This window comes from Eretmochelys imbricata, chromosome 2, assembly GCF_965152235.1.
Source record: "Eretmochelys imbricata isolate rEreImb1 chromosome 2, rEreImb1.hap1, whole genome shotgun sequence".
NCBI classification, from domain to species: domain Eukaryota; kingdom Metazoa; phylum Chordata; order Testudines; family Cheloniidae; genus Eretmochelys; species Eretmochelys imbricata.
Window position 1 is genome coordinate 116,119,448 of NC_135573.1, and position 25,481 is coordinate 116,144,928.

General features: G+C 41.9%; 1 protein-coding gene across 1 annotated transcript in view; it reads right to left on the reverse strand.

The window, feature by feature from the left end:
- Positions 1-1,659: 1,659 nt before the first annotated feature.
- Positions 1,660-25,481, reverse strand: part of LOC144260484 (enoyl-CoA hydratase EchA19-like) — a 32,994-nt gene continuing 9,172 nt past the window's right edge. The window contains exons 3-6 of the mRNA XM_077809126.1: positions 20,581-20,678; positions 17,739-17,883; positions 11,527-11,676; positions 1,660-2,183 (exon numbers count right to left, since the gene is read on the reverse strand). Of these exons, the coding sequence (XP_077665252.1) occupies positions 1,963-2,183; positions 11,527-11,676; positions 17,739-17,883; positions 20,581-20,678 (614 nt within the window). The 3' untranslated portion in view covers positions 1,660-1,962. The remainder of the gene's footprint in view (positions 2,184-11,526; positions 11,677-17,738; positions 17,884-20,580; positions 20,679-25,481) is intronic.

Consider the following 25,481-nt stretch of genomic DNA (forward strand, 5'->3'; position numbering starts at 1 on the left):
AGCCTGAAAACGTGTCTCTCTCACCAACAGAAGTTAGTCCAATAAAAGATATTACCTCACCCACCTTTCCACTGTATGTCTGTTTAGGGGCAGTTTACATCACTTTCTCCACAAGAGACTTATAAATTCTGCTTCATATTTTGGATACTACAGAAGGAAGTGTCACATTTTAAATATATATATTTTCCAGAGTTAGCTATGTAGAGTGCCCTCATCTCTTCTTGAAATCAACTTGATTTGAAAGCGTTCAGCACCTTTTAGGATTGAACCCTACGACAGTTGTCATGGTAGTGAACATTGCTTTTCTGATGATCCATAACAAGCATACATCATCTACGCTTTTTTATTCTTAAAGTAAAATATTTGAAATATTGAGTTTTGAATGTGTTATTGTAATATAGCTATAGAAGTGTCAGTGTTTGGGCACCCCAGGACCAAGGCAGTGTCAGGATATGGATATACTGAACTTTCCAGCACCGCTCTGCTAAATTACTTCAGTCTTATTAAGGTAGACTTTCTATACAAACCAGCATGATGACTTAACCTCTCCATAACAAATAACGTGCTGTAGCGCAATCTCTAGCCTTTCCTTTAGTAGTTCTTACCAATAATGTGGACTACTGCCCTAGGGTTCCTAAAGAGCTGCCACGACCACCTGAATCAGAATGCCTTGTTTTGGATTCTGACCATGTTGTCAGCACTAGACAAGCCATTATGTTGCTTTGCTTCCTCAGTAACTCATTGGAAGGAATGAAAGATTTATGTCTTCTTGAAGAGATTATACCACAGATTCAAATTTCAAACAAAAACATGTTACCATTTGAAATTGCACATTTCTAAAAAGGATAAAGAATAGAGAACAAGACCTAATTCTCTGGGTGAAGGCAAAAGGAAAGGCATGTATGTAATCTGTTGCAGACTAGGACAAATACTTTAAGAGTTAAATAAATACGTTAGTGCTACTGAAATAATTTTTCACCTGCCAGAAAGCCTCCACAACACACCCACCATCCAAAACTCTGTGGTAACATTTGCTTTCACTCAAACTTTCCTTTCACTGTCATATCTTCAAAAATGTTGTAGACTCAAGCTTCAGAGTATCTTTCAGGTCATCATATTTTCCTACTCCTGGAGGACATCTGGTGGTGAAATGAAAAGCTCATGCATAACTGTTTCTGAAAGACATCCATACTGGAAAGTTAGCAATAAAATGGTTTAATTTTTTTTAACTTCTTTTAAATCCTTGCCCATAAGCCAAGATCCTGGCTGTATGAGAACTGAGCAGGTGCAGGTCCTCTTTGTCACTAATATACTGTAAATAGCTCCATGAACAGATCTGCTACCAGAGGAACTGTGTTTCAAGATATGGAGTTTTGAAAATAAGAATTAACTACAGTAGTTAATTTCTTCTGGCAGCTGTAGTGTTTAGGTTGTAAGTACATAAAGCTGTGCTACCTAGTCCTAGCCTAAAAAATAAATAGCTGGTTTTTGGTTGTCTTCATTTGGCAAATCAATCAGCTTCGTTTATATAAATTATGTTACTGCCATGCATTTTTAGTAGTTTTATACACAGGTTATGGGAAGCCATTCCTTTTTCTTTTAATAAAGACTAATGGCTAAAATATACAAATAAAAAAATGTAAAAGAATTAGCTTTATTTCAGGATTTCAGAACAAAGGTACAATAAAAATTTTTCATCATGACAATGATTTTTAGGTATAAGATATATTAACACAGGGTATCCTCTCATCTCCATTCACAAGGATTTATGTACATAACCCTTGCTAACACAATTATGTATGCAACTTCCCATACATCAAGATTATGTACCCTAGAGTAAATTATAAATTTTGAATTTATATAATAATTTTTTCAGGACTTCCATTATTTTTGTAAATTTAGTAGACTTCTACTATTTTAATTATTAGAAAACCTTTTCTACAGGCAGAAAATATTTGACTTTTATAACTTTCCTCCACGTCCCACCCCTAAGCTGAACTTTTTAGCACCAGGGAGAGACTCTTTTGAAATCACTTGCACACCGGCATCAAACTCAAACTGCAGGGCTTCTGTGAATGAGGTGGCATCAAAGACGCTGTAATAAGCAGAACTTCGGTCTCCTCGCATGCATTGTTGAGGAAAGGCAGAGATTTGGTTAGCAAGCTCAACGGCACTCTGAAGGGCTACAAATAGAAACATAAAAGAATATTTTAATAGTACTTAAAAAAAAATCATACACAACTTGCAGATATAAGAAATAACAGGTATGTGATATGGGCTGTTTATAACATGCTGCATTTGAAAACAGGATATTAAAACGGCAAAATATGAACAGTAAATTTAATATTGGCTTGCAAGGTCTACTTATGAACTGGGGAAGAGTGGTTTAGCGCAAACTTAGTTCAAAGATGGAAGCAGACTAAAACCAATATTTGCTATGTATGCCCAAATTTTTTCCTCTCATTTGATGAATGCTGTTTCTTTAGTGCAAGTAGTCTAGTAGAGACATTTAAAAAATAGTAACATCTTATTATTCACATACACACACACCCCCGGGACACAGACCCACTACTTTCTTTACCTAGAAATATTTTCTAAAAATATGTAATAGAAATTTATCAGATCCAAATCTTTGTGAGAGAAATGGTTGTATATAAATACCTAATTCAATAACAACATTACTACACCACTATCCTTATAAAAACAAACATCTGAAAGTGAAGAAATTCATAGTTAAGGTTCCTCGAACAATCACAACTCTGTTCCAATCTTCATGTTTACCATCTTCACCTAACAGGAATATACTTATATCCTAATGATTACTGTTTAAATTTATTAGTCAGGAATTCAAATATTTTAAAGCCACAGCTTTATCCTAGAATCTAGTCAATTTAAAGAGTTAAAAGTAGTTTGATACTACATTTGCCCCGACCCCTTCAGCCAATACTTGTGGGTTTACAATAACATTTTCTTATTTCAAAAATGTTTTTCTCTCCCTTGTTTGTGTATGCAAGATGCAAGGCAACAGGAGAAATTAAGTAACTGACTATATATGGGAAAACACCTGAAACTCACTACATAGTGCTGTGAAATGTCCTTAGTAAACAAATCTGAAAAGTGACTTAGACTCTCTCAGTTAAAGTAATCTAGAGGTGTTACTTGTAAGGATGAAACATTTAAGACAACATGGCATTTTTAAGGCAATGGTGTCCTTTTAACATGTCTGTAGCTGTCTAGTAGAGGCTGTGACGTATATGGGTTACATGAATATGGAAGGTACAGTAGGGTTTCCAGTTTAATTAGAGAACGTTGATAGGTCTCTTACTCATAATGGATTAGCAGAGAGGAGACTATGCTATTTCTGGACTATGAATAAGATGTCAGATGCTGAGGGAGAGGGCTGAATTTCTCACAAGCTCTCTGCTGCTTAAGTGAGTGTAATTTCAATGAATTTTTACCCAATCTCAACAGCCGGCCTGCTGAACAGAAGAAAATAAATTATCATGTTTATAGCTCATAATAGGAGGGTGAACTAGAAGATTGCCTGTGGGCCCTGTTTAGTTGGTGGTTTGTAGCCCCTATTGAGCATATATAGGGAGATATGGTAGATGGATATAAAAGGCTTTCAGGCTATAGGTTGAACCTGGGAAGAGATATGGGGCACATGCTTAAACTACTAATTTTCCTCACTTTAAAATGTTTGCTATAACTTGTGTTCTGAGTATTTGATTTCATGAACACTTATTTAAAGCCTTAACTCCAGTTTAAGTTTTTATTTGTGAATTAACTTCATTTTTAATAGAAGCCAGAAGGCAACAGAAAGCTCTTCTGTAAGGTCAGTAGAGCTTTAAACCCCATCAAATGCAACAATGGATAGTGTAACTGAAAAGCTCTGTTTCAAATGTTCCATCCATAACAGCTATCATTTCTGCCAGATATTGCACTCTTGGAGCTTATAAAACTATCTGAAACTAGTAAAGAAACACAATAGATGGGGGGAGGAGAGGACTTTGCATGCTTTTAAATATTGTTGGCAAACTGCAGCATATTCTGGGTTTGTCAAGCAAGAGGTAACTTCAGCAGGTTTAGGGGAATGTTTCATGGTGCACAGTCCCTCCAGATAGGACACCACTCCTTTTAATAGATCCCAACTCCCACTTTAAATGTTGATATCTGCTAGGTAAGAAGGTGAGTAGCGGTCAGGATAGTCTACAGCCAATATTTTTCCCCTCCTCCAGTGTTTCCAGGAGGCATAAGCTTGCCTCCTTGGCTATGACAGGGATAGGAAAGGGACGCTCACCTATACCTAATTGAAAGGAATCTGGAAGAAGGGTGAAAGTTTTGTTGGGGGTAGAGTCCTGCTCCAAGGATCACATTTACCCTTTGCTCGGAGACGGTCATAGGAGCTGCTCCGTGTCTGGGACTCAGAGACTTGGGATCGGAATCCTCAGAGGCCTACTGTAACTTGAGAGAGTAAGGAGCGCTTCAGAGTGCCCCATGACTCTAACGGCAGTCTCAGCATTGGGTTGTCTTTTTTGTTTTGTGTTTAATGCAGAGAGGATAAATGATGGTGTGGTGCAGCATAAAGGTTTTATCAGCATGAGTTTGGTATCACAGTGTTTTCTCAAATACCTTGTGAGCTATCCAGGTCACTCCAAATGATTGCTAATAGCTACATCTCTTACAGTTTATTCATAGTCCAGTAACAGCATAGTCCCCTCTCTGCCATTCCATTATGAGTAAGAGATTTATCAACATTCTCTTATGAATTACTCATAGCTACATCTCTATCCTACATCTACACACACTACAGAAAATCAACTATAACATATTTTAGCATTCTCTCTCTTTATTTGATCCCTCTATGACAACTGGTAGAGATAGACATCCAGCACACCAGGGCTGGGGAGAATGCAAGACTATCTTTACTGCCCTTTTTACAGACCCACACCTCCTTGCTCTCTGCCCCTATGTTCACAACACACACACAACCATTTTTACAGGAACTAATAGTGAGGAATTGTGGGCCTTGAACCTGGGCCTGTGGGTCACCAGACAGAACTCAGGCCATGGTTGCTACCTGGCAGCTCACCCAAACCCCTAAAGAAGGGGTTTCTGGAACTTTAGCTCACAATGGGCTGTGCTCACAAAGCTCCTGACTGGGCGAGACACCAAGCCCCACCGATTGGCTGGGTTGCACTACTTAAGCTAGACAGAATCATGGGAAGTTGTGCGAGCAACTAGGTGAATCCCTGGCTGCCTGCTACTACAGACCCTGCCTAGTTGTCTGACTCCCGAGCCATGACCCCCAGCCTGTTCCTGGTGCCTGACCTCCTCATCCTAGACCCCTGTCTGCTCCCAGTTCCTGTTTTCCTGCCTTGCTTCAGGTCTCTACTCCTACATCCACCCAGACACGGACCCTGACTTCAACCCCTGGCTTGACTCCTGACTCTGTCTTTGGCTCTGACCCTCAGCTTGGACCCTGACTCTGACCCCAGCTCTGACCCTGGATCCATTTCCAGGCATCTGACTAATCATTAGGCTTGACTGTCCACACCCCAGACCCTCCACCACCACTTTCATTATTGTGAAGCCAGATGCCTTAGTTACCAGTCTGATGGCACAAGTCTCAGAAGGGCCCTAAAAACCTCTAAAATGCACCTAAATAGCTTTTCTGTTAACATTTTAGGTATATGGTTAAGGTCTGATATCTTGCAACCTCCCAAGCCTACAAGCAAGTGCTGGGTCCCATTGGAAGCTTGGATTCTCCCCTTTCCAATGGCGTAAAGTTATGCAGGGCTTCAAGATATCAAGATACCTTAAGCCTGTCACTGGAGCAAGATTGAGTACTGCCTGTCCTGGATCAATAGCAGGTAATTTTTAAAGGGGAAGTTCCATATTTGGGAGAAAGGGGGAAATATGTTTATGGCAGGTTTATTTATTCTTTAAATTGAACAACTTCACAGGTGCCAGAGATCTGGAATGTCCGGATGTGTCTACATGAGATGGACTAGAGGGCAGAGAGCATGAGCTGGTCAAAAGTGCATGATCAAGTATACAACCAGGTAATGAATATTATTGGTTCTGCAATCAATCATATGTACATCACCACTACACATGTGGCATTTTAGGCTATTTACAGTAGGACAGAATTGCCCCAAGCATACTTTGAGCACACACTGATTTGTAGGACTCTGAATTGACCTCCCGTATTGTCTCCGAATGCTGTTTCTTTTAAATGGATGAAAGTGTGAGACCCAACATTAACAAACTAGATTGCAATACAATAGAAATATGGCTTCCCCCCACTTTCCAAAAAACAACAAAAAAAGCTAAGTCGTAGGCGCACATAAAACTAGCTAACAACGTTAGGGTAATGAATGGTTGTGCTACTGAAATAAAGTAACTATCTAAGTATGTGAAGAAATTTAACACAGTATATTTTAAATACTGACTAAGTATTACTAGGAAAATTCACATGAAATATAAAATGGAAACCTTTTTCAATGCTGAAAAGAATAAATAAGCAAAAAATTAAGGAGCGAAAATGGCTGCTAGAATTGCTAACAAATATTGCAAGATGAGACTGGAAAATCTTTTTGATATAGAAGAGGCAAGAGGGGTGCTAGAGTGTTACTAAGGGCTTGTCTACACTTACATTTTATAGCACTCTAACGTTCTAGATCAGGGGTTGTGAAAAATCACCCCCGAGCACAGCAAGTTTGTGCGCTTTAAAGCGCTAGTGTGGCCAGGCTCCGAGCGCTGGGAGCCACGCTCCCAGTGTTCAGAGCTATTCTCCTCATGGAGGTGGATTACCAGGAGCGCTGGGAGACCTCTCTCCCAGCGCTTATGCATGACCACACTCACACTTCAAAGCGCTGCTGCAGGAGCTTTGAAGTTTCCAGCGTAAACGTAGCCTTAGAAATACTCTGATATGCTCTATCACGCCAATGCACCTTCAGCGAGCAACAAAACCATAAACCTATTCAAAGACATTTTATCACAGTATTGTGATAGACCGAAACAGCACTAAGCCATACAGGTTGGTTCCTACATTTTCCCTCTCTGCCTTTAGCCCAAGGGCATAGCCAACTTCCCAGTGACCTTCCGCTAGCATATCAGTCTTCTGGGGTCCCAGGCAGACGATAGAGCAGGCTGCTTTATTCTGTTGCAGGGAAGCAGATCAGGGAAGAATTGCTCTAAGATAGAGGGAGTGTAAAGACAGTTTGTGTACCTCTTCTTCAGCTCAGCCAAGCACATCTCAGTTGTAGCTGAGGATCAGGCCCAACGTCTTTCATGACACTAGAAAGTCCTACCACCAGGTTTTCTTTGCTTTACATCTAGCTCTGTAATCAACAGGTTAATGCTAACTGCCAGGGTAAAACACCACTTTATAGAATTCTCATTTGCTTACAACACATTCAATAAATAAAACTTGGTTTCTTTCGCATTCACTTCTGAGTTACATCATCCAGCGCCAACCAAAACACTCATGTTTGAAAAAGGAATCAGGATATCAGAACGCACACAGTGCGACAGCAAGTCTATGGAGACGTTAGTCACTTTTTGGACTTGAAAAACGGCGGCCGCTTCGGGAGGTTTGAATAACCTCCTGTGTTATTACTGATCTCCTCTCCCTCCTTTCACACTCCATGATCAAAATAACCTACTTTTCTCTCTCTTTCTCACACACACACTCTTGAACATTTGTACCTTTTTGTCCTAGCTAAAAGGAAATTAGCCATGAGTCAATTAAACACTCTCAGACTCACAAGCTAAAAAAAAAAAAAAAAAAGCCATTTCCAAAGCCCATTTAGATTTAAAAGTACATGTTGTAATCTTTTTGCTAACTAGTCAAGAGAACAGGCTACGGTAAGCAGCAGTCATATCAGTTTAAGTTGAAGAAAAGCAGCTGCTACTGTGCATTAAACCAATTTCCAGGCCAATTCAAAATGAGGTAACTCAGTAGAGCGTCTTCCTTTTTCCTTCTACAGGAAATGTTAGAGACTGCTTGAAAAGGTTTTCTACATTTACCTTACGGAGGTAGTTCCCTATAACGGACACAGGTTAACAGTAGAAACGTTTTGTTTTTATTACAGGATACACCCCTGTTATTGGAAGGAAACCTCTTAAAATCTATTTCCATGTTTTCAACTCTCTTTAAATTAACAAAAGAAACCAGGTTATACTTACTAAATTGAGCAAAATTGATAAATAGCAGCAGATGTCAGTTATGGAGAGCTTAAAGTTTTTAGAACAATAAAAGGCACACTTGTAACACAGGGCTCGTTTTCACTGCACTGTTAGCTAGAGCTATAACTTGAGTGTTACCCAACAGACTCCACTGAGCCCCAAAAGTCTCTAGCTCAAGTTAAATGGTACTTTAAACATGAGCTAGCTGGCCCATCAATGCAGCGGGATGAAGCCCAGATTCTGCTGCCATTCGAGCCAGTAGCACAGTGGGTATGCAGTCAATTTGTGCTGCTGATACAAGCACTGTCCAGCTCAAGAGTCATTTTGCAGTGCGAATGCTCTTTCTCCACTAGGCTAACATGACGCAAGAGGTGTTAACTCCACTGTAGATACCTCAAGCTAAGCCTGCAGTGTAGACAAGTCCACAAACTTGCTACATGACTCTGAAAGGGTCCTGGCCTCCACAGACCTTTCCACGTAAGCAGTATGGGTGGAGCCAGGCAGCTAAGTGGCTATGGTCCCACTAGCTCTCAATATCAAAGGAGAGAGGACAGCACTTTCCAGGGTTGGAAATGGTAGGCATTCTGAAAGTGTTAAATATGAAAATAGGAAAGAGTTACATACATTTAAAAACAAACAAACAAACAGAAAATAGGACTAGCTTAAAAACAGAGGCCCAGTTCCTCCAGGGTATGGGAATACTTTAGTTCAACTCCCCCAGTGCAAAACTGCCTTAAAGCAAGTTTACTGGATCACATGAGGCTACTCCCAGCTCAAGGGATCCCTAAGGGTTGGGGAACTACCACAGTAGCACCTACACCACTCTCTCCTTGTGGATGTATGGTGAAAGTGGGTGTAGCTGGAGTGTCCTTGCATCCCAACGATTCCTGGCTGATGTAATGGCCCCTTTGGGCTAATGCCTAATAGCATAAGATACAAATTAGAGTGGTCTTTGGGCTGCTCTAGCTTGTGCCTGGCACTCCCACTGGCAAAAAGCTGCCCCAAGATCAAGCAACTGCAAGGTTGCTTAAAGCCACTTGCACACACACTTTCCTGAACTGCACTAAGTGTTCTTTGGCCAGACACCAGGGTACGGCCCTAACAAAGAAACTAACCAAGGGTTATAATATAAAACAAAAAGTCAGACAAACATACAAAAACCCAGTAAACTGTTAGAAACAAGTAAACAAAAATGCAAATTGGCATGAGTTAAAAAACAAAGGCAAATAAGTAAAGACTAAAAAAATAAAACCTACAAGGATTAACAAAAGGGAACGCTAGAACTAGAAGAGGAAGTCTTGGGTTACATGCCTCCTCCCACCACCCTTTTCTGTATATATGTATTTTGTCTATTAAGATTTCAGACCTGCAAGGTGCTGAGTGAACTCAAAATCTGGTGAGCCCTTAAAGCCTGTTCCAGCATATACTTACTATTAGGTATAGTGCTTATTTCCATGAGTGGCCTGGCTGATTTCCATAAGCATTATACTTAGTAGTAAGCATTTGCAGGATCAAATCCTCAGACAGTAAACATCTGAATATTACATAATATTTACTCAATGCAACTAAGCTCATCTTTACTGGCGAGACAAGTATAAAATGATACTACAATATGAGAAATATTTGAGGATAATGAATTAAAGGGGTGGAGGGAATAAAGGCAAGATCCTGAAAACCCTTGATCACTCACACAGCTACTCCTATTTAAATAAGTGGGATCAGCTGCCCAAGGAAAGACTACTCATGTGAATAAGTGCTTGCAGATTTGGGCCCTGAGTGAGCTGCTGTTTGAGTTCTTTGGATTCTAGCTTGACGGAGTCGGAAAGCATTGCTTCTCTTGGGCCAGAGCTGTGATTCATGTTGGCATGGATCAAAAACACCACAGTTGACTGCAAAGGTTCCCAGGGTTTTTGGCCAGCTTTTTATGACTGCACAGCAGCACCTTTCTTTTGAGTGGAAACATAAAATTTAACTTGTAAAGGAAATCTCTTTCTAAACTAGATTCTTGCCTCAAGTAATTTTAGTTCTTCACAATATCTTTGTCTCTAGGCTTTGGAGAGATGGAGTAGGCACCTAATTAGCTAGAAAGGAAATAAAAAAATCTTCAAGGAACTGTACAATGGCAGGACAAGACTGATTCACAAGCAGAGAAACTGGAACATATGCTTTTTTTAAGTGTAAAAGCAAGTGCTACGTCTGACTTCCATTAGAAAAACTTCTATTCATTTCCCTTGCCCAAAATATAAGGAAACCCATTTCATTTTTTTAAACCATACAGCAACATTTGGAAAGTTTTGTTTCCCTCCATTTAAAACAAAATAAATTACTAAAATATGATGGCAGCCCATCAGCTAACATTCTAGTTTCAGCTATGTGATGTTACAAAACATTTACAATAAAGGGAATGGATAATTGGATGATGTATTATTGTTAGCAGCCTGCTTTAAGATCTACTTTAAACACGAATAATAACTTAATAGCAGTGTAGCAGTAAAAGCAAATGTGACAGATGTTGGATGTCCTCTCTGCAGTGTGTCAATCCTGTGCCAGATGTATATTTTAGATTATTAATTGTATCACGATAGCACCACAAGACCCCTGTTTAGGAAGCAGAGTAGGGCCCCATTGTTCTAGGCACTGTGCAAATATACATTAAAACATGGTCCATGACATAGGGACCTTTTACTTTTAATCAAAACCAATCAGGGGCGTGTGCAGGACTTTAAATTTGACTGCTTTTGGAGGGGTACATTAAACACATACAAGTGAAAGGGTCATGTCTCTCACACACACACACACTTCTCAGGACGCCTCTGGCAGGGACGCCCAGTAGCGCAGAGGCAACAGCACTCTCTGTGTCCCTGCAGCCTTGGGAGGGAGGAAGCAGCAGGACCGCTGGCTGAGCTCCTCCTCCCACCCCTACAGCTGCTGCTTCTCCTTCCCTGCTGCTGGAGTCCCAGCACTGCAGCCTGGTTTGCAGACCACCTAGTGAAGTGGTTCAGCGGATGGAGGCAGAGGCAACACCTGGGACTCCAGCAGCAAGGAAGAAGCAGCAGCAGCTGTAGGGGTTAGGGGAGGAGGAGCTCAGCCGGCAGCCAGCTGCCCACTGCTTCCTCCGTCCCCGGCTGCAGGGACACATGGAGAATTTGGGGTGGGGGGCCATGCCCCTGCTTGCCCACTCTTGTGCCCGCCCCTGTAACCAATTCTGTTTATTACAAAAATCATGATTACTTTTGTGTTAACTAGTCTTCACAAAGACAAACGTACAGATAATAACACTATCAAAAGATTCACATTTAGAACCATTTCCTACATTGTTCATTAAGCACTAACCTTGGCCATTGGGGACTATTCGATTGGCTAGCCCAAACTCATATGCTTCTTGTGCACCAACAGGACGACCAGTTAGAATGAGATCTAAGGCTCGTGAGAGACCAATCAGTCGAGGTAGCCGTACAGTGCCACCATCAATCAGTGGAACACCTGTGAAGACAAAAACCACAGGATTAAAAGAAAACCCAAATGTTTATATTTTAAAAACAATTTTTTGGCCTAATCCTGCATGACTTTACTCAAGTGAGTATTCTAGGCTGCTTCTTTGCGTTTAAGTAATGTAACTAATGTAACACAAAAGACCCATTTCATTAGTAAAGGTTTGCAGGATTCTCCTATTGATTTCACAACTGAAAGACAGTTATCTAAAACTGTAAGTGCAATTTGATCTACCCTGAAAAGTGACTCTAAAAACAACACTCCTGGCTTCCGTGTTTTTTCCTTGACGATTTCTGTATCAAATGTGCTCACTTTACAAGTAAAAAGGTTTTGTTTTGTTTTTTTCTATATGTCAGCTCTGCAAACTGCCTGGTCTCTGAGAATCAAGCTAGCCTCTTTCCTACTCTAGCTTCATCACTAATAAATATGCTTTTATAGACCAAATTATGCCCTCGGTGGCACCTGTGTAAACCCGGTGCCTTTCGTGAGGTTGCACAGTTGTTACTGGATGGGCTTCTAATTTAAGTCCTGATTGGACCATAATTTAGTAAACAGTTCTCTTGATGCACAAGGAGTACAAAAATCCAGCTCACTCTCTTTTAGCTGTGTTGACTCTGCAGGGATCTCAGAAGTCAAGAGTAATATTTGTCACAGAACAAATGTGACTAAGGACAGGGAGCAGATTTACTTTTACAAGTCACTTTTCAGAGCAGACCTGCACTTAAAGAAGTGACTTAATGTTGTTTACATGTTTATCAGAAATGTGCTGATGTTGTCAGGAACAATCCCCAAGAAGAGAAAGCGTGAGACCCATCATAGTAGTGCCAGCAATTTGCCACAGTAGCTTGTCCAAGGTCACACAGGAAGTCTGTGGCAGGGTTAAGAACTGAACGCAGGTTCTCCAAATCCCATACCGGTGCCCTAACCATAAGTCTATTCTTCCTCCATAACCGGGTGCTCTCCCCTAACAGGTTTAAGATATAACAGGATGTTGCCATATGAATTTATTTCTATGAAAGGTTTTTAAAAATATTCACATTTAGCTCAGACATCACCGCAATATTTCTTCATGGAGATGCTCTAAACTGGTTTAATGAAAATCAGTCATGATCTGAAATGAACAAAAAGGGAAATTTGTTCCCAGATCTTTACAGCCACCATGTGGATAAGTGGTCAGGATCAAAGGATAGATTATATGACAGCAGCAGCAGCACAAAAAGCCGATTTTAAGAGTGGCGTCTTCTCTGCAAAGACGCACCACCCACTCACTCAAAAAAAAAAAAAAAAAAAGAAAAGCACCACATGAAGCACTGTGTTCAAGTATTTAAAAATGGGCCAAACTACAACAAGCATAATACTGCAGCAGATGCTTAAAGAAGCATGGTGCAAGCGTGTTGCATTCCCTAGACATTCTTAGCACTGCTTTTTCTCTCTCAGCAAGGGCCAACAAACTATTAGGGTAAACCATGCTATTACAAACGATAGTTTGCATGCCCCTTGTTCAACAACTTGCTTTACAAATAGGCCTGTCTGTGGAATATACCAGAATGTCAACAGTGAAATCTACAGCTACTTCAGACAAACTATCAGAGCTATGAAAATCCAGTTGCAGCACGTCCACTATCTGCAAGAATTTTAGCACAAGTTGTGCATGAGTCAACCAGAATTCAAGTAAGTGAGACCAGTAGAGTCACTGCAGCTGTTAAGGGCTGAAGTTTAGTATTCCCTCTCCCTGCCATACCCCCGCAAGTCAGAGGAACTTTCCAGAACAAATACCTTGCCATACTCCCCCTTCTTGATTGTAATAAGAAGTTATTACTTTGGAGATACGTCTACACGGCACACCCTTTCAGCTACCTGTAGAGTACCTACACTACATATCCCCCTAGTAGGGGTATAAATAGCAGCATAGACAGTGAGGCACTGCTAAGGTGAGTAAAGACGGGCCTGAACCCTGCAGGTATGTACCCTACGTTCAAGACTCTCTACATGCCCAAGCAGTGCTTCCCTCATCTACTCTGCCGTCTTTAGCAGTGCAGTGCCTTGCTGCTGGAGTCTTTCCCCAGAGCTTTTCCTCACTGCCTTCCCCTGGCTGAGCCTTTCATGTGTATCTACACTCCGCAGCCTGGGTGCGGCTTGCTTTTCACTGCAGCATGTAGCTATACATACCCTACATGCTGCCGCAAGTGGTGTGCAGAGTAGACAAAGCCTGAGCATCTCAAAATATGGTTAAAAGACTTATAAAGTTTCCCATTAAATTCTTGAGATGGCAGGGACCTTTTTGGAAATAGGCTATTAGAGGCATCTCATAAGTCATCTGTACAACTCTAGATATAGATTGGTAGAGGCTGAAAGTTACCATCATCGTTGGCAGCCTCACTCCAGTTCCTGGCAAAAAGGTCTCCACATCACAAAAACAGCTACCATGTTTTGCAGTTTTTGCAGAGAGGCCAAGGATCTGAATGGCCACGGAAACTCAACTACCCCAACATCAAAAAGCCTGGAAATGAACAAGCAGGGATCCAGTCAGTTCCCTGCTGCCACAGGATCCTTCAGCACTCACTAGCACACCACTCTAGTAAGGCACTAATCCTGCAGTATAGCACTTACCGCGATTCAGCTGCATTGTGGCTAAGATTCTCTAAGCCGATGGGCAAGAGCTCTCCCATCAGCCTAATAACTCCTGCCTCCAGGAGAGGCAGTAGCTATGTCAGTGGGAGAAGCTCTCCCGTCAACATAGTGCTGTCTACACCAGCGCTTAGGTCAGTGTAACTTACATCACTTAGGGGTGTGAATAATCCACACCCCCGAGCAACGTAAGTTATACCAAAGTTCCCTGTAGTGTAGACAAGGTCTTACTTTTGCTTAACTTTATTACTATGGAGTAGTCTCACTGAAATCAGCAGAACTGCTGTTGGTAGTAAAGTAAAGCACATGTAATCGTTTGCAGCTGCACAGTGTGCACATCATTTGACTTTTTAACTTTGTAAACCCTTTTCAGCCATCTTCCCTGCCTCCCAGGCCTAGAAAAAAGTGCCTCTCCTCAACAAGGCCAACAAAACAAAATTTGGAAAAAAGATTTGATAAATTTATTAAATTTCCCAGGAAAACCTCTTCCCAAGACTGATGTGGTATGTGAAATTTCAGGGCAATAGATTTGTTTGTTTGTTATATAGGGCTTATAATGAGAAGCGAGCTTTCATTTTAGCTATGGAGGAGCTATCATTAGCCTTCATACTAACTAGAAAAATATTTCATAGCTCTACTTCATACCTTTATTCCACACTCTTCTATCTAAATACATTGAAAAAAAAACTTGCTTTATTAGGAGGAAAACAAGAACATCTTAAATTTAACAACTGTTTTATCAGCAGGAACTACAGTAGATATTTATGGCTTTATTAAAATTTAAAATAATAACCATTCATAATGATTATTTACATAAATTAACACAACAGCCGCCACACTGGGTCAGACCAGAGGTCCATCTAGCCCAGTATCCTGTCTTCTGACAGTGGCCAATGCCAGGTGCCCCAGAGGGAATGAACAGAACAGGTAATCATCAAGTGATCCATCTCCTGTTGTCCATTCCCAGCTTCTGGCAAACAGAGGCTAAGGACACCATCCCTACCCATCTTGGCTAATAGCCATGATGGACCTATCCTCCATGAATTTATCTAGTTCTTTTTTGAACCCTGTTATAGTCTTGGCCTTCACAACATCCTCTGACAAAGCGTTCCACAGGTTGACTGTGCATTGTGTGAAGAAATACCCCCTTACCTCGATATAACATGACCTGAAATGACACGAATTCCGATATAACGCAGTAAAGCAGCGCTCGGGGGGGGGGGGGGGGGGGGGGGGCTGTGTGCTCCGGCGGATTGGCGCGTCAGCGTGTCTAGCTCCGACACGCTGCTCTGAGCAGCGTGTTAAGGTGCTGGGCTGGGGCTGAGGGGTTGGATAAAGGGCAGAGGGCCTTGGGAGGTGGTCAGGGAGCAGGGGGGGTTGGATGGTTTGGAGGTTCTGGGGGCGGGGTGGTTAGGGGTTGGGAAATGGGCATTGGATAGGGTGTGGGAGTCCCGGAGGGCCTGTCAGGGGGCAGGGGTGTGGATGGGGTCGGGGCAGTCAGGAGACAGGGAGCGGGGGGTGGGGGCTGTGTGCTCCGGCGGATTGGCGCGTCAGCGTGTCTAGCTCCGACACGCTGCTCTGAGCAGCGTGTTAAGGTGCTGGGCTGGGGCTGAGGGGTTGGATAAAGGGCAGAGGGCCTTGGGGGGTGGTCAGGGAGCAGGGGGGGTTGGATGGTTTGGAGGTTCTGGGGGCGGGGTGGTTAGGGGATGGGAAATGGGCATTGGATAGGGTGTGGGAGTCCCGGAGGGCCTGTCAGGGGGCAGGGGTGTGGATGGGGTCGGGGCAGTCAGGAGACAGGGAGCGGGGTGGGGGGGCTGGATGAGTCAGAGGTTCTGAGGGGTCAGTCGGGACAGGAAGTGACTATTAATAACTGAAATGCTCAAGGCCAAAGTAAGTTCGATATAATGTGGTTTCACCTATAATGTGGTAAGATTTTTTGGCTCCCGAGGACCGCGTTATATTGAGGTAGAGGAGTACTTCCTTTTTGTTTGTTTTAAAGCTGCTGCCTATTGATTTCATTTGGTGATCCCTAGTTCTTGTGTTATGAGAAGAAGTAAATAACACTTACTCACTTTCTCCACACTAGTCATGATTTTATAGACTTCTGTCATATCCCCTCTCAGTCGGGGGCCACTCCGCTTGCGTGTGCTGTGGCTCCCGGAAGCAGAGGCATGTTCCCCCTGCAGCTCCTATGCGTAGGGGCAGCCAGAGGGCTCCGCATGCTGCCCCGGCTCCAAGTGCCGCCCCCACACCTCCATTGGCAGGGAACTGCGGCCAATGGGAGTTGCAGGGGCAGACCTGTGGACAGAGCAGCGCACAGAGCTGCCTGGCCACGCCTCCGCATAGGAACCAGAGAGGGGGACATGCTGCTGCTGCTTCCAAGAGTTGCTTGAGGCAAGCGCTGCCTGGAGCCTGCACCCCTTAACCCCTCCATGCCCAAACCCCTGCCCCAGCCCTGATCCCCCTCCACCCTCCAAACCCCTCAATCCCAGCCCAGTGCACCCTCCTGTACCCCAAACCTCTCATCCCCAGCCCCACCCAAGAGCTAGCACCCCCAGCCAGAGCCCTCACCCCCCCGTGCCCCAACCCCCTGCACCAGCCCCAGTTCCCCTCCCGCCCTCTGAACCCCTCAATCCCAGCGTGGAGCACCCTCCTGCACCTCGCCTCACCCCAGAGCCTGCACCTCCAGTTGGAGCCCTCACCCCCCACCCCTCTGCCCCAGCCCAGAGCCCCCTCCCGCACCCTCAACTTCTCATTTCTGGCCCCACCCCAGAGCCCACACCCCCGCCCAGAGACCTCACCCCCTCCTGCACCCCAACCCCAATTTCGTGAGCGTTCATGGCCTGCCATACAATTTCCATACCCAGATGTGGCCCTCGAGCCAAAAAGTTTGCCCAACCCTGGTGTAGACACTACCTTCACCAATGGGAGGGATTCTCCCGTCAGTGTAGGTAATCCACCTCCCCAAGTAGCTAGGTCAACGGAAGAATTCTTCTGTCTGTCTAGTACTGTGTACACTGGGGGGTTAGGTCTGCTTAACTACATCACTCAGGGATGTGGATTTGTCACACCCCTAAGCAGCGTAGCTATGGCGATATAAATTCCCAGTGTAGATGAGCCCTTAGTTAGCTAGCAGTTTTCTAATTTCCAAACTTTCCTGTAACATTTGGCTATAAAGAAAGCAGACAAAGAAGCAAAGAGAAAGAGACCCCGAGAGATCAGGGCCCAATTCTCAAATCAATCTGTAACCATGTGCCTGCAAACTGCATGCATACAAACCAGAAAATTGTGGATCTATGTACCCAATCCACATATACAGAGATAGGTTTCGCACTTGCAAGAACTGGGAGAACAATTCTAAAGACTTTTTTTTTTTTTAAATCTGGTCTCTGCTATCTCTGCAGAGATTTTGTATGAAAACATACCAAAGCGTCTGCAGAACACTCCAAAAATGGCACTCTGCTCCACAACACGCAGGTCAGCCAAAAGAGAGAGCTCAAGACCCCCGGCCACTGCATAGCCACTTACTGCAGCAATCACTGGTTTGGAAAACTTCATTCGGGAAGGACCCTATCAAAATAAAACATATATTAATACATTCAGACCACAGTATACATACCAAAGACCCAATCCTGCAAACAATGTTGGGTGTAGTGCTTAATATAGGATGGAGGTTTATTGACTTCAGCGGGACTATGCCTTGTAATAAGCATTTACAGGATTGGACCATATCTAGGATGGTTGCAACCAGCACATCAGTTAATGCACCCACATATACTAACTTCCATTTATTATCTTGGTTTTGCTGTGATCAATTTACCTTTTTATTAATACAGTCTACTTGATTTATTCGGGATTGCTTTACTGGGATATATCCCTGGGTACCTAATTAGCCTAATGAGACTGAATGACAATGATTGCTGTTTAATCAGGACAGCAGTAGGAAAAATTAATAAGACATTTATCCAGTGCCAGTGGGTTAAACTGGTGTTAAAGCAGATGTTCACAGTAGTGAAATTCTAAGCTTCCATCACAGAAGTTGCCCTGTATAGATTATGTAAAGATACAAACCAAATGATGACCTCAGATACATCTGTACGACTCCATGGTCTTCCAAACTTTACTTTAAATTTGAGCACGGACCACTGAGGCATAATCTGAAGGCAAAAAGGTTATACAGGTGCAGCCAAGGGCACAATTTGGCTAACAGAGCCTTTATTACTGGTTATGATGTTCAAGGTAGAAAGAACCCAGCTACACTTTCAGAGCCCATGTTGAATTTTTAGGGCTGACCATATGAAAGACATTTTACTTGTCAGCTGAGCAAGTTTTGGTATCAGGGAGACACTGTACACATGGAAGGAAGGAAATTCACTTCTTAAAGAAGGCATTTCATCCTTGATTTGTTTCCAATGTGTTCAAATTTCATGATATACACTGCAATCATATAACATTTGAATGCCATAATTATGCATATTAGGACTGTATTAAGGATCAAGCATCAGTAATTTAGAGAAGTAGTCAGTATGCTAACAGACCAAATGCAACCCACAGCTGTTAGCGTTAATACAAAGGCATGCCTCTGAGAGACTATTGGGCTCAGCAAGTGAAAGACACAGGACTGCATACTGTGACCTATAGCCTCGTGGCTGTCTATTAAAAATATGTTGCACTTAAACCACATCTTTCATCAGAGGACCTCGAACTCCTTTAGAAGGGCTAAAAAGTTTTGTTATTTATATTATAAAGATGGAGAAATTGAGGGACAGTTAAATAAGCTATTTGCCCACTCAAATTACCACTCTTTCATGAGCACAACAATTCAAACAGCAGGATTATTTTGCTTGTATACGTTGAGTCTCAGACAAGATTCTCAAAAACACTCTAGAATAACTTTCAGGAAGAAAAGATTTCATTCTATTTGAGTTATACACCCTCATCTGTCAAAATGCTAAATAAATTTACAGATATGAGAAGCAGCAGCAAACTTCAGACAGGAATATGCACTACTCTATCCAGTGAGACTGACACCTTGTTTTCATCTCAACTGGAGAAGCCTAGTGACTTTATTGACCCTCACTCTATCTAAGATAAGAACAAAACTGACAATGTATGGCGATGACAGGTTTCAGAGTAGCAGCCGTGTTAGTCTGTATTCACAAAATATAGTCTCTAAGGTTAGTCTCTAAGGTGCCACAAGTACTCCTTTTCTTTTAATGTATGGAGAATGAATTCTGATACCCAAGTATCTAATTCAACATTTTGTTTTCTGAGACTACTGATTTTATCAACATGTCACCATTAATGTACTTCTGGCGAACGTGCTGTATATGGAAACATATAAATCTCTCAGTGCCCATATAAAGTGATGTTCAAAGCATTGAGCACAGCTATCTAACATACTGAAAAAAAGCACTTACCTAACACCTCCACCTTACAAGTGGTCTGTCTTTAGCAAGCTTCCCCAGTTAACCTGAAGTTCTTATGCTTTCATATGTACCTCTCCTACATCGCCAGCCATAGCAAGTACGAATATAAAGATACTCATTTTTAGGAGGCAGAAAGATTCTTCTAACTTCATAATCAGTCTGTTTCTGAGCAAAACAGTGAACTCCTGCACCAAAGTCTTCATGGTAGAGATACCATGCAAATGGAGAATGACTGGAGTCATATTAACATTGGTGAAAATCCTGCTTTCCAGATGTGACTAAGATACCTACATATGACACTGGGCCAAAGTTTTCTTTATCACTCACCTTAAAGAAAAAATATGATATACCATGTTGGAAAATAGTTAATAGATCTTTGGATCCTGTCTATCCCTCAACAGTCTCTGCCTATTACATTTTCATTTGAACTACAAATGACCCTGTGCCACAATCATGTAATTCATAGTTATATAAACAGAGGGTACAGTATATATAATTTCCAAGATGTCTAGGAGGTGATGCATCATAACTAAACTCCTACTTTTCCTTTGGGGAAACAATCCCATTTGTTTTTAGTTAACTTCAAAGAGGACAAGTATATTTTCCCCTTTTTGTGTCTGCAAGTTAACAGAAATTTGTCACTTGTTTCCATAAATCAGGATTTTAAAGTTTTCTTGTCTATCAAAAACAAAACAGCTGCCTCTCACACATATAGCAAAACAAACTGAAACACAATGATCTGGTCCTGCAGCAATTTCAAGCCATGAAAATTGACTTTAGTTTCACTGAATTGCCCAAAATCTCTCCACGCTGCACAGTTCTGTTTCCAAGTACATACCATGGGACCAGGACATTTGGTGACATCTTGTTCCAATTTGATTGAGGTTGGGTTGTGGGCCAGCTCTTTCAAATCATAACCAGCGCAGAAATTACCTCCTACAAAACACCGCAAAAATTAGACTCCGCAGCGATGAATCCAGGAAAGCACCAGTGTGGGGTCAGTGGAGCTCCAAATATTCACATTTTTTCCTTGAGGTTTGTCCAAAGAGCTGCTTTTGGGGTGGTTCAAAGGACCATTTTCTTTTATTCAGAAGCTTATTTAACCCTGAAAGCCTTGTTGAGAGTCTGCATCAGACAATTTATACACACATCTAAGGAACAGATCTGGATCAGAAAATGTATACGTATATCTCAGACAAACATCATTTCAATATTTCTGTCCATCCATTTAGTGACAGCAGCATTTTGCTACAATGTGACTTTCAAATGGGATTATTGATAATGAAAGTGTAGCCACACCTACTGTCAAAGGTGCATGAAAATTTCCATTGTCAAGGGGTCATTTTCAGCTCCTTACCCAGTGAAGCTGGTTTCAGGGCACATTATGCCACACCAAAGTGGCGTATAATGTATAGTAATCCAGTTTTATGTGAGAGACTTAGGCCCAGATCCACAAAGATATTTAGCCCCTTAACTTCCATTGATTTCAATGGAAGTTAGGATCCTAAACAGCTTTCTGGATCTAGGTTGTTTATTTATTCTACCTTTAAATTTTTCTGATTCATTTTGAAGTTAATATTGTTGTCAAGTGTAAGACTTAGCAGAGTTCTTGTCCATGACTAGGGCTCCTATATCCTAGGGTGATACAAAAAATAATAATTGTTATTATTACAGACACAGGGCCAGATCTTCAGCTGACATAAATTGGTATAGCTTAATTGAAATCAGTGTAGTTGTACCAATTTACACCAGCTGAAGATCTGACTCATCAATTTTAAATGATATTTCAACAGGAAGTAGCACTTCCATTACACCTGTCTTTTTCAGTTGTATAAAGGTAAGTCAATGAAGACAAAGGATCTGATTCTGATTTATACTCCGATCCCTTTTCATCACTCTGGCAGCACAAAAGGGCCTTGAAGTGGGTTTAAAACATATATAAGACGGTAGAAGAAAAAAGTTGTATGATATTCTAAGGAATTTGCAAAACAATGTAAGGCCCAATAGTACCCACTGCCTGAAAGGCTACAACATGCCAAATGTGTCCATAAGATTGTCTTTTTAAAAGTACATTGAACTATTTGTTTGAAAGCTAGTGGGTGTCATATTTTAAAACATTAAATCTAACACATCTAACACACAAAAGAAGGCAGGGTAAAAAATTGTCCAGGCAACCTTAATTTTACCATCCCACAGCCTGAGTGCTTCCCTCTGGGCTCTCAACATATTTTTAACTTCATCGTTTCTATTGACTAGACTACAGCTTAACCAGGTACTGTTGAGTCACATCACTAATGAGGGGGAAAGACTTCCTAAGAGTAATGTAAGTTGGTTCTCCAAATGGTTTATTTCCTCCATAGAGGCACATTATTAAGCTCATGTTATCAATACATGGGATGTGGGATCCATGAAACATAGACTTAGAAAGCTTTAGTGTGCATTTCAACATCCGTCCCAAGCAAACAGTTATTTTTTAAGTGTTGGGCTAACATCATCAGGACCATATCCTCATCCGGTCCTCCATTAATGTCAATGGAGCTACACCAACATTCAGCAGTTGAGGATCTGGCCCTCAGGTTGTGTACTGATATCTGAATTTAAGATCTGAAGCAACAAGGAGGAGGAGGGAGACTATGAGCGTGTGGAGAGATAAACTTGTAAGAGAACTTCATTTACTGATAAATCAGCCTATTTTCTCTTTAATGGGATCACCTCCACAGATCTCATCTGTTATCAGATCTGTTATCTGTTCTGAATTGCTCTGTGGAAGAAAGTGTCCATGCCAGGCAGCAATGCTTGCAGAAAGGGAGAGTCTCAGTAGCAGGTCTCCTGATTCAAAGGGGCTATGATAATTCAAATAATAAACAACAACAATAGTCAGAGAGATGACATCTCACATGAGCAGCACACCAGAATTTGGGAATGTAGGCTATAACTAGCTGATCCGATTGATGAAAAAAGAACAGGTTTAGGGTGAGGTGGAAGTCTCTCTTTATTTTATGAGGAATGACTTCACCAATGGACAAATGATGCCAGGGAAAGAAAGCAGATAAAGGGCTTAATTGTGCCTTATCGGCACAGCCTTGCATTGGGAAGGCATTGCAGAGCCACACTGCCCCAAAGAGAACCCAAGAGGCATTCTGCCTCAGAGAAAACATTCTTCCTGTGTATACAGAGATAGCATGTACGCTGCTATAGGGAGCTCCCCTAGTCAGTGTGCAGGGATACAGTCATGACCCTGCCTAGTCCCTGTGCCCTCTGGGGCACCATGTACATTGCGAGTAAGGATGGAGCAATCTTATCACTCCCCTAAGCACAGGGAGTGCAATGCAGGTTGGACCTTGCAAGGGTAGTGGAGGAGTTGGGAGAGGATATTTGTGGCCTCACCCATACTGTGCACTCAGATAAGGCTGGGCAGAATTTTCCCTTTAATTTTGAGATCATTTTGTTGGAACTCCAAAACCTGCTTGGTAAAGAATCTGGAAGGAAGAAAGAGGGAAAAAAAACAGGAAACAGTGAGACGATCTCTTGCATATGCAATAATCTAATTATTTTACATTAAGGTAGCGTTTCCCTTACGAGAAAGGCTGCATGACAGCAGTTAACGCAGAAGCCTGAAAGGAGGAAAATATAGTAACACAGGATGAAATTTAGTTCCCAAGGAAGAGTTAGACACCTGACTAATAAATGAATATGGAGAAGCTCTCATGAAAGCTGTTACTGTGAGATACAAGAAAGGAGGAGTCACTGAATGTGGAAAGCCAACAACTACTGTATAAACACATATTGCTATCCAAAATCCAGTCTGAGCTATGGTTAGAAGATAACTGAGAATAACATTTTCATAAGTGCTACATTCACCTAGGAGTTACACAATACACTGACACAAAATTAAACTCTTTCTTCATTCAAGTTAGCTGTGTGAGTGAGATGAAGGAAATACCAAGTCTAGAAATCTAAAAGAAATCCATGTCAGAAAATGAACTCTTGGGAGAAAAGTTTTCATACAGGTTTGAATCAAACAATCCATGTTCTGGTTAAGGAAATCTCCCAAATCATGGTTGTAAAAGCATGACCCTGAGTATGAATTAAAGCCCTATCTACAAAAGCCAGATAACAGTGTTTAACAGCTGTGGTTAAGCAGGTTTTAAAAATGGTTGTGGCTGAACTGGGCTATAAGCCAGTTTGGCCAGCCAGTGTGGACCTTACCCAATTATGCTAAAACTAGGTTAAAACATATGTTCTAGCCACAACCTCTAAAGTTTCTGTAAGATTCCTCCAAGGGATGCTGCAAAACCTATTTCTGTTTTATGTTCCAAATCATTAGTCAGTGCAATAGCATGTAATAGTGGGTATTAAATACTCTTAACATAAACCAAATGAGTGTCATTAGCTCTCTAACACTTTATCCAATAAAATAGTTTATGTGACGCTGTGTAAGTTAAGCATCTCCATGACAATTTTCAAAACACATTTAATATTGGGGAGATGAATAATGAATATAAATAAGTGCAAAGTAATTTTGTTTTGAAAATTAACCTCTGTTAATGGGAATGAGGAACAAGAACAACTATGCTATTAATGCTGAAAGAAACCCTGTGCTCTCTGACAAACATGAGACAAGGTCTCCCAAGACTAAATCATTTGTGAATGAGACATGAGGACAGCTTTCTGCAGTGCAGTATGACACAGGTTATTGCACTCAGGGCAATATTAATACAGTAGTCTTTACAGTTTACTAGGGTAGTCCTGTTTGCATCTCAGTTTTCAAATAAACAAGAGAAAACATCAAGTTACTTCACAATACACCATCAGCTTTTACCTATAACAGATCAAAGTTCCTTGGGGGAAAGAGATGGGGACACTGGTGGTGTTCACTATTCCAGAAATGGACTTTGAAGAAAAAAAATCTCTCCACTGCACTAACTCTCCTGGTCTTAGTTCTATTGGGGCAGAGGGCAGGAGGGAGAAGAAGATTCTCTCACAGATGTGGGCAGCAACTAAACTACTTCTCGGACACTACTGCGATCTCCAAGCTACAATAACTTCTGCAGCACAGACTCCCTTAAGAAGGCCCAGCAGATTCGTGTAGCCAGGGATCAACTAGCAAACCTCCTACTCCTCCCCTGTGTGCTGGGGCACCGTGTGCTTCCAGGAAGATGGGCTTTGTAAGGCACAAGAGCTTCACGCCCATGGCATGGAGCCCAGCCCCGCTCCAGCCCTGGGGAACCACGCAAGTCCCGCTGCAGGCAGGCCACTCTACCTCCTCAAAGGAGTGTGTGGGGAAGAATTTGCCTTTATGTCATGTAATACAATACGTGTTATTCCTATATTTAAATCTGAGGTTCTATGAAGAGCAGCGAGGCCACCTAATCTCACATAGGTGCCCAGAGGCCACAAGTTGCATGTTTAAACCATTTGGGCTGTGGCAAGACTAGACAGTGGTATCATATGCTAGCTGAGATTATGAAATAGCTTCTTAAAAAGTAAACATAGAAATAAATATCTTCTGATGGTGAAAGAAAATGAAAAAAATGGTCTTTTGGCACTGAAGATCCTGGTCTAATATCAGCATTGCATTGACTTTTTAGTAACTCTCCATATTCTCTTCCTTTGCAGATGCCAATTTTATGATTAAACACTGAATAAAGGCTGCATTCTATACGGATGTGTCATTTAAAAGAAAGTGAAGACGAAGTAAACAGGAATTCATTTCCAGGGTTCTCACTGGTGCATGCC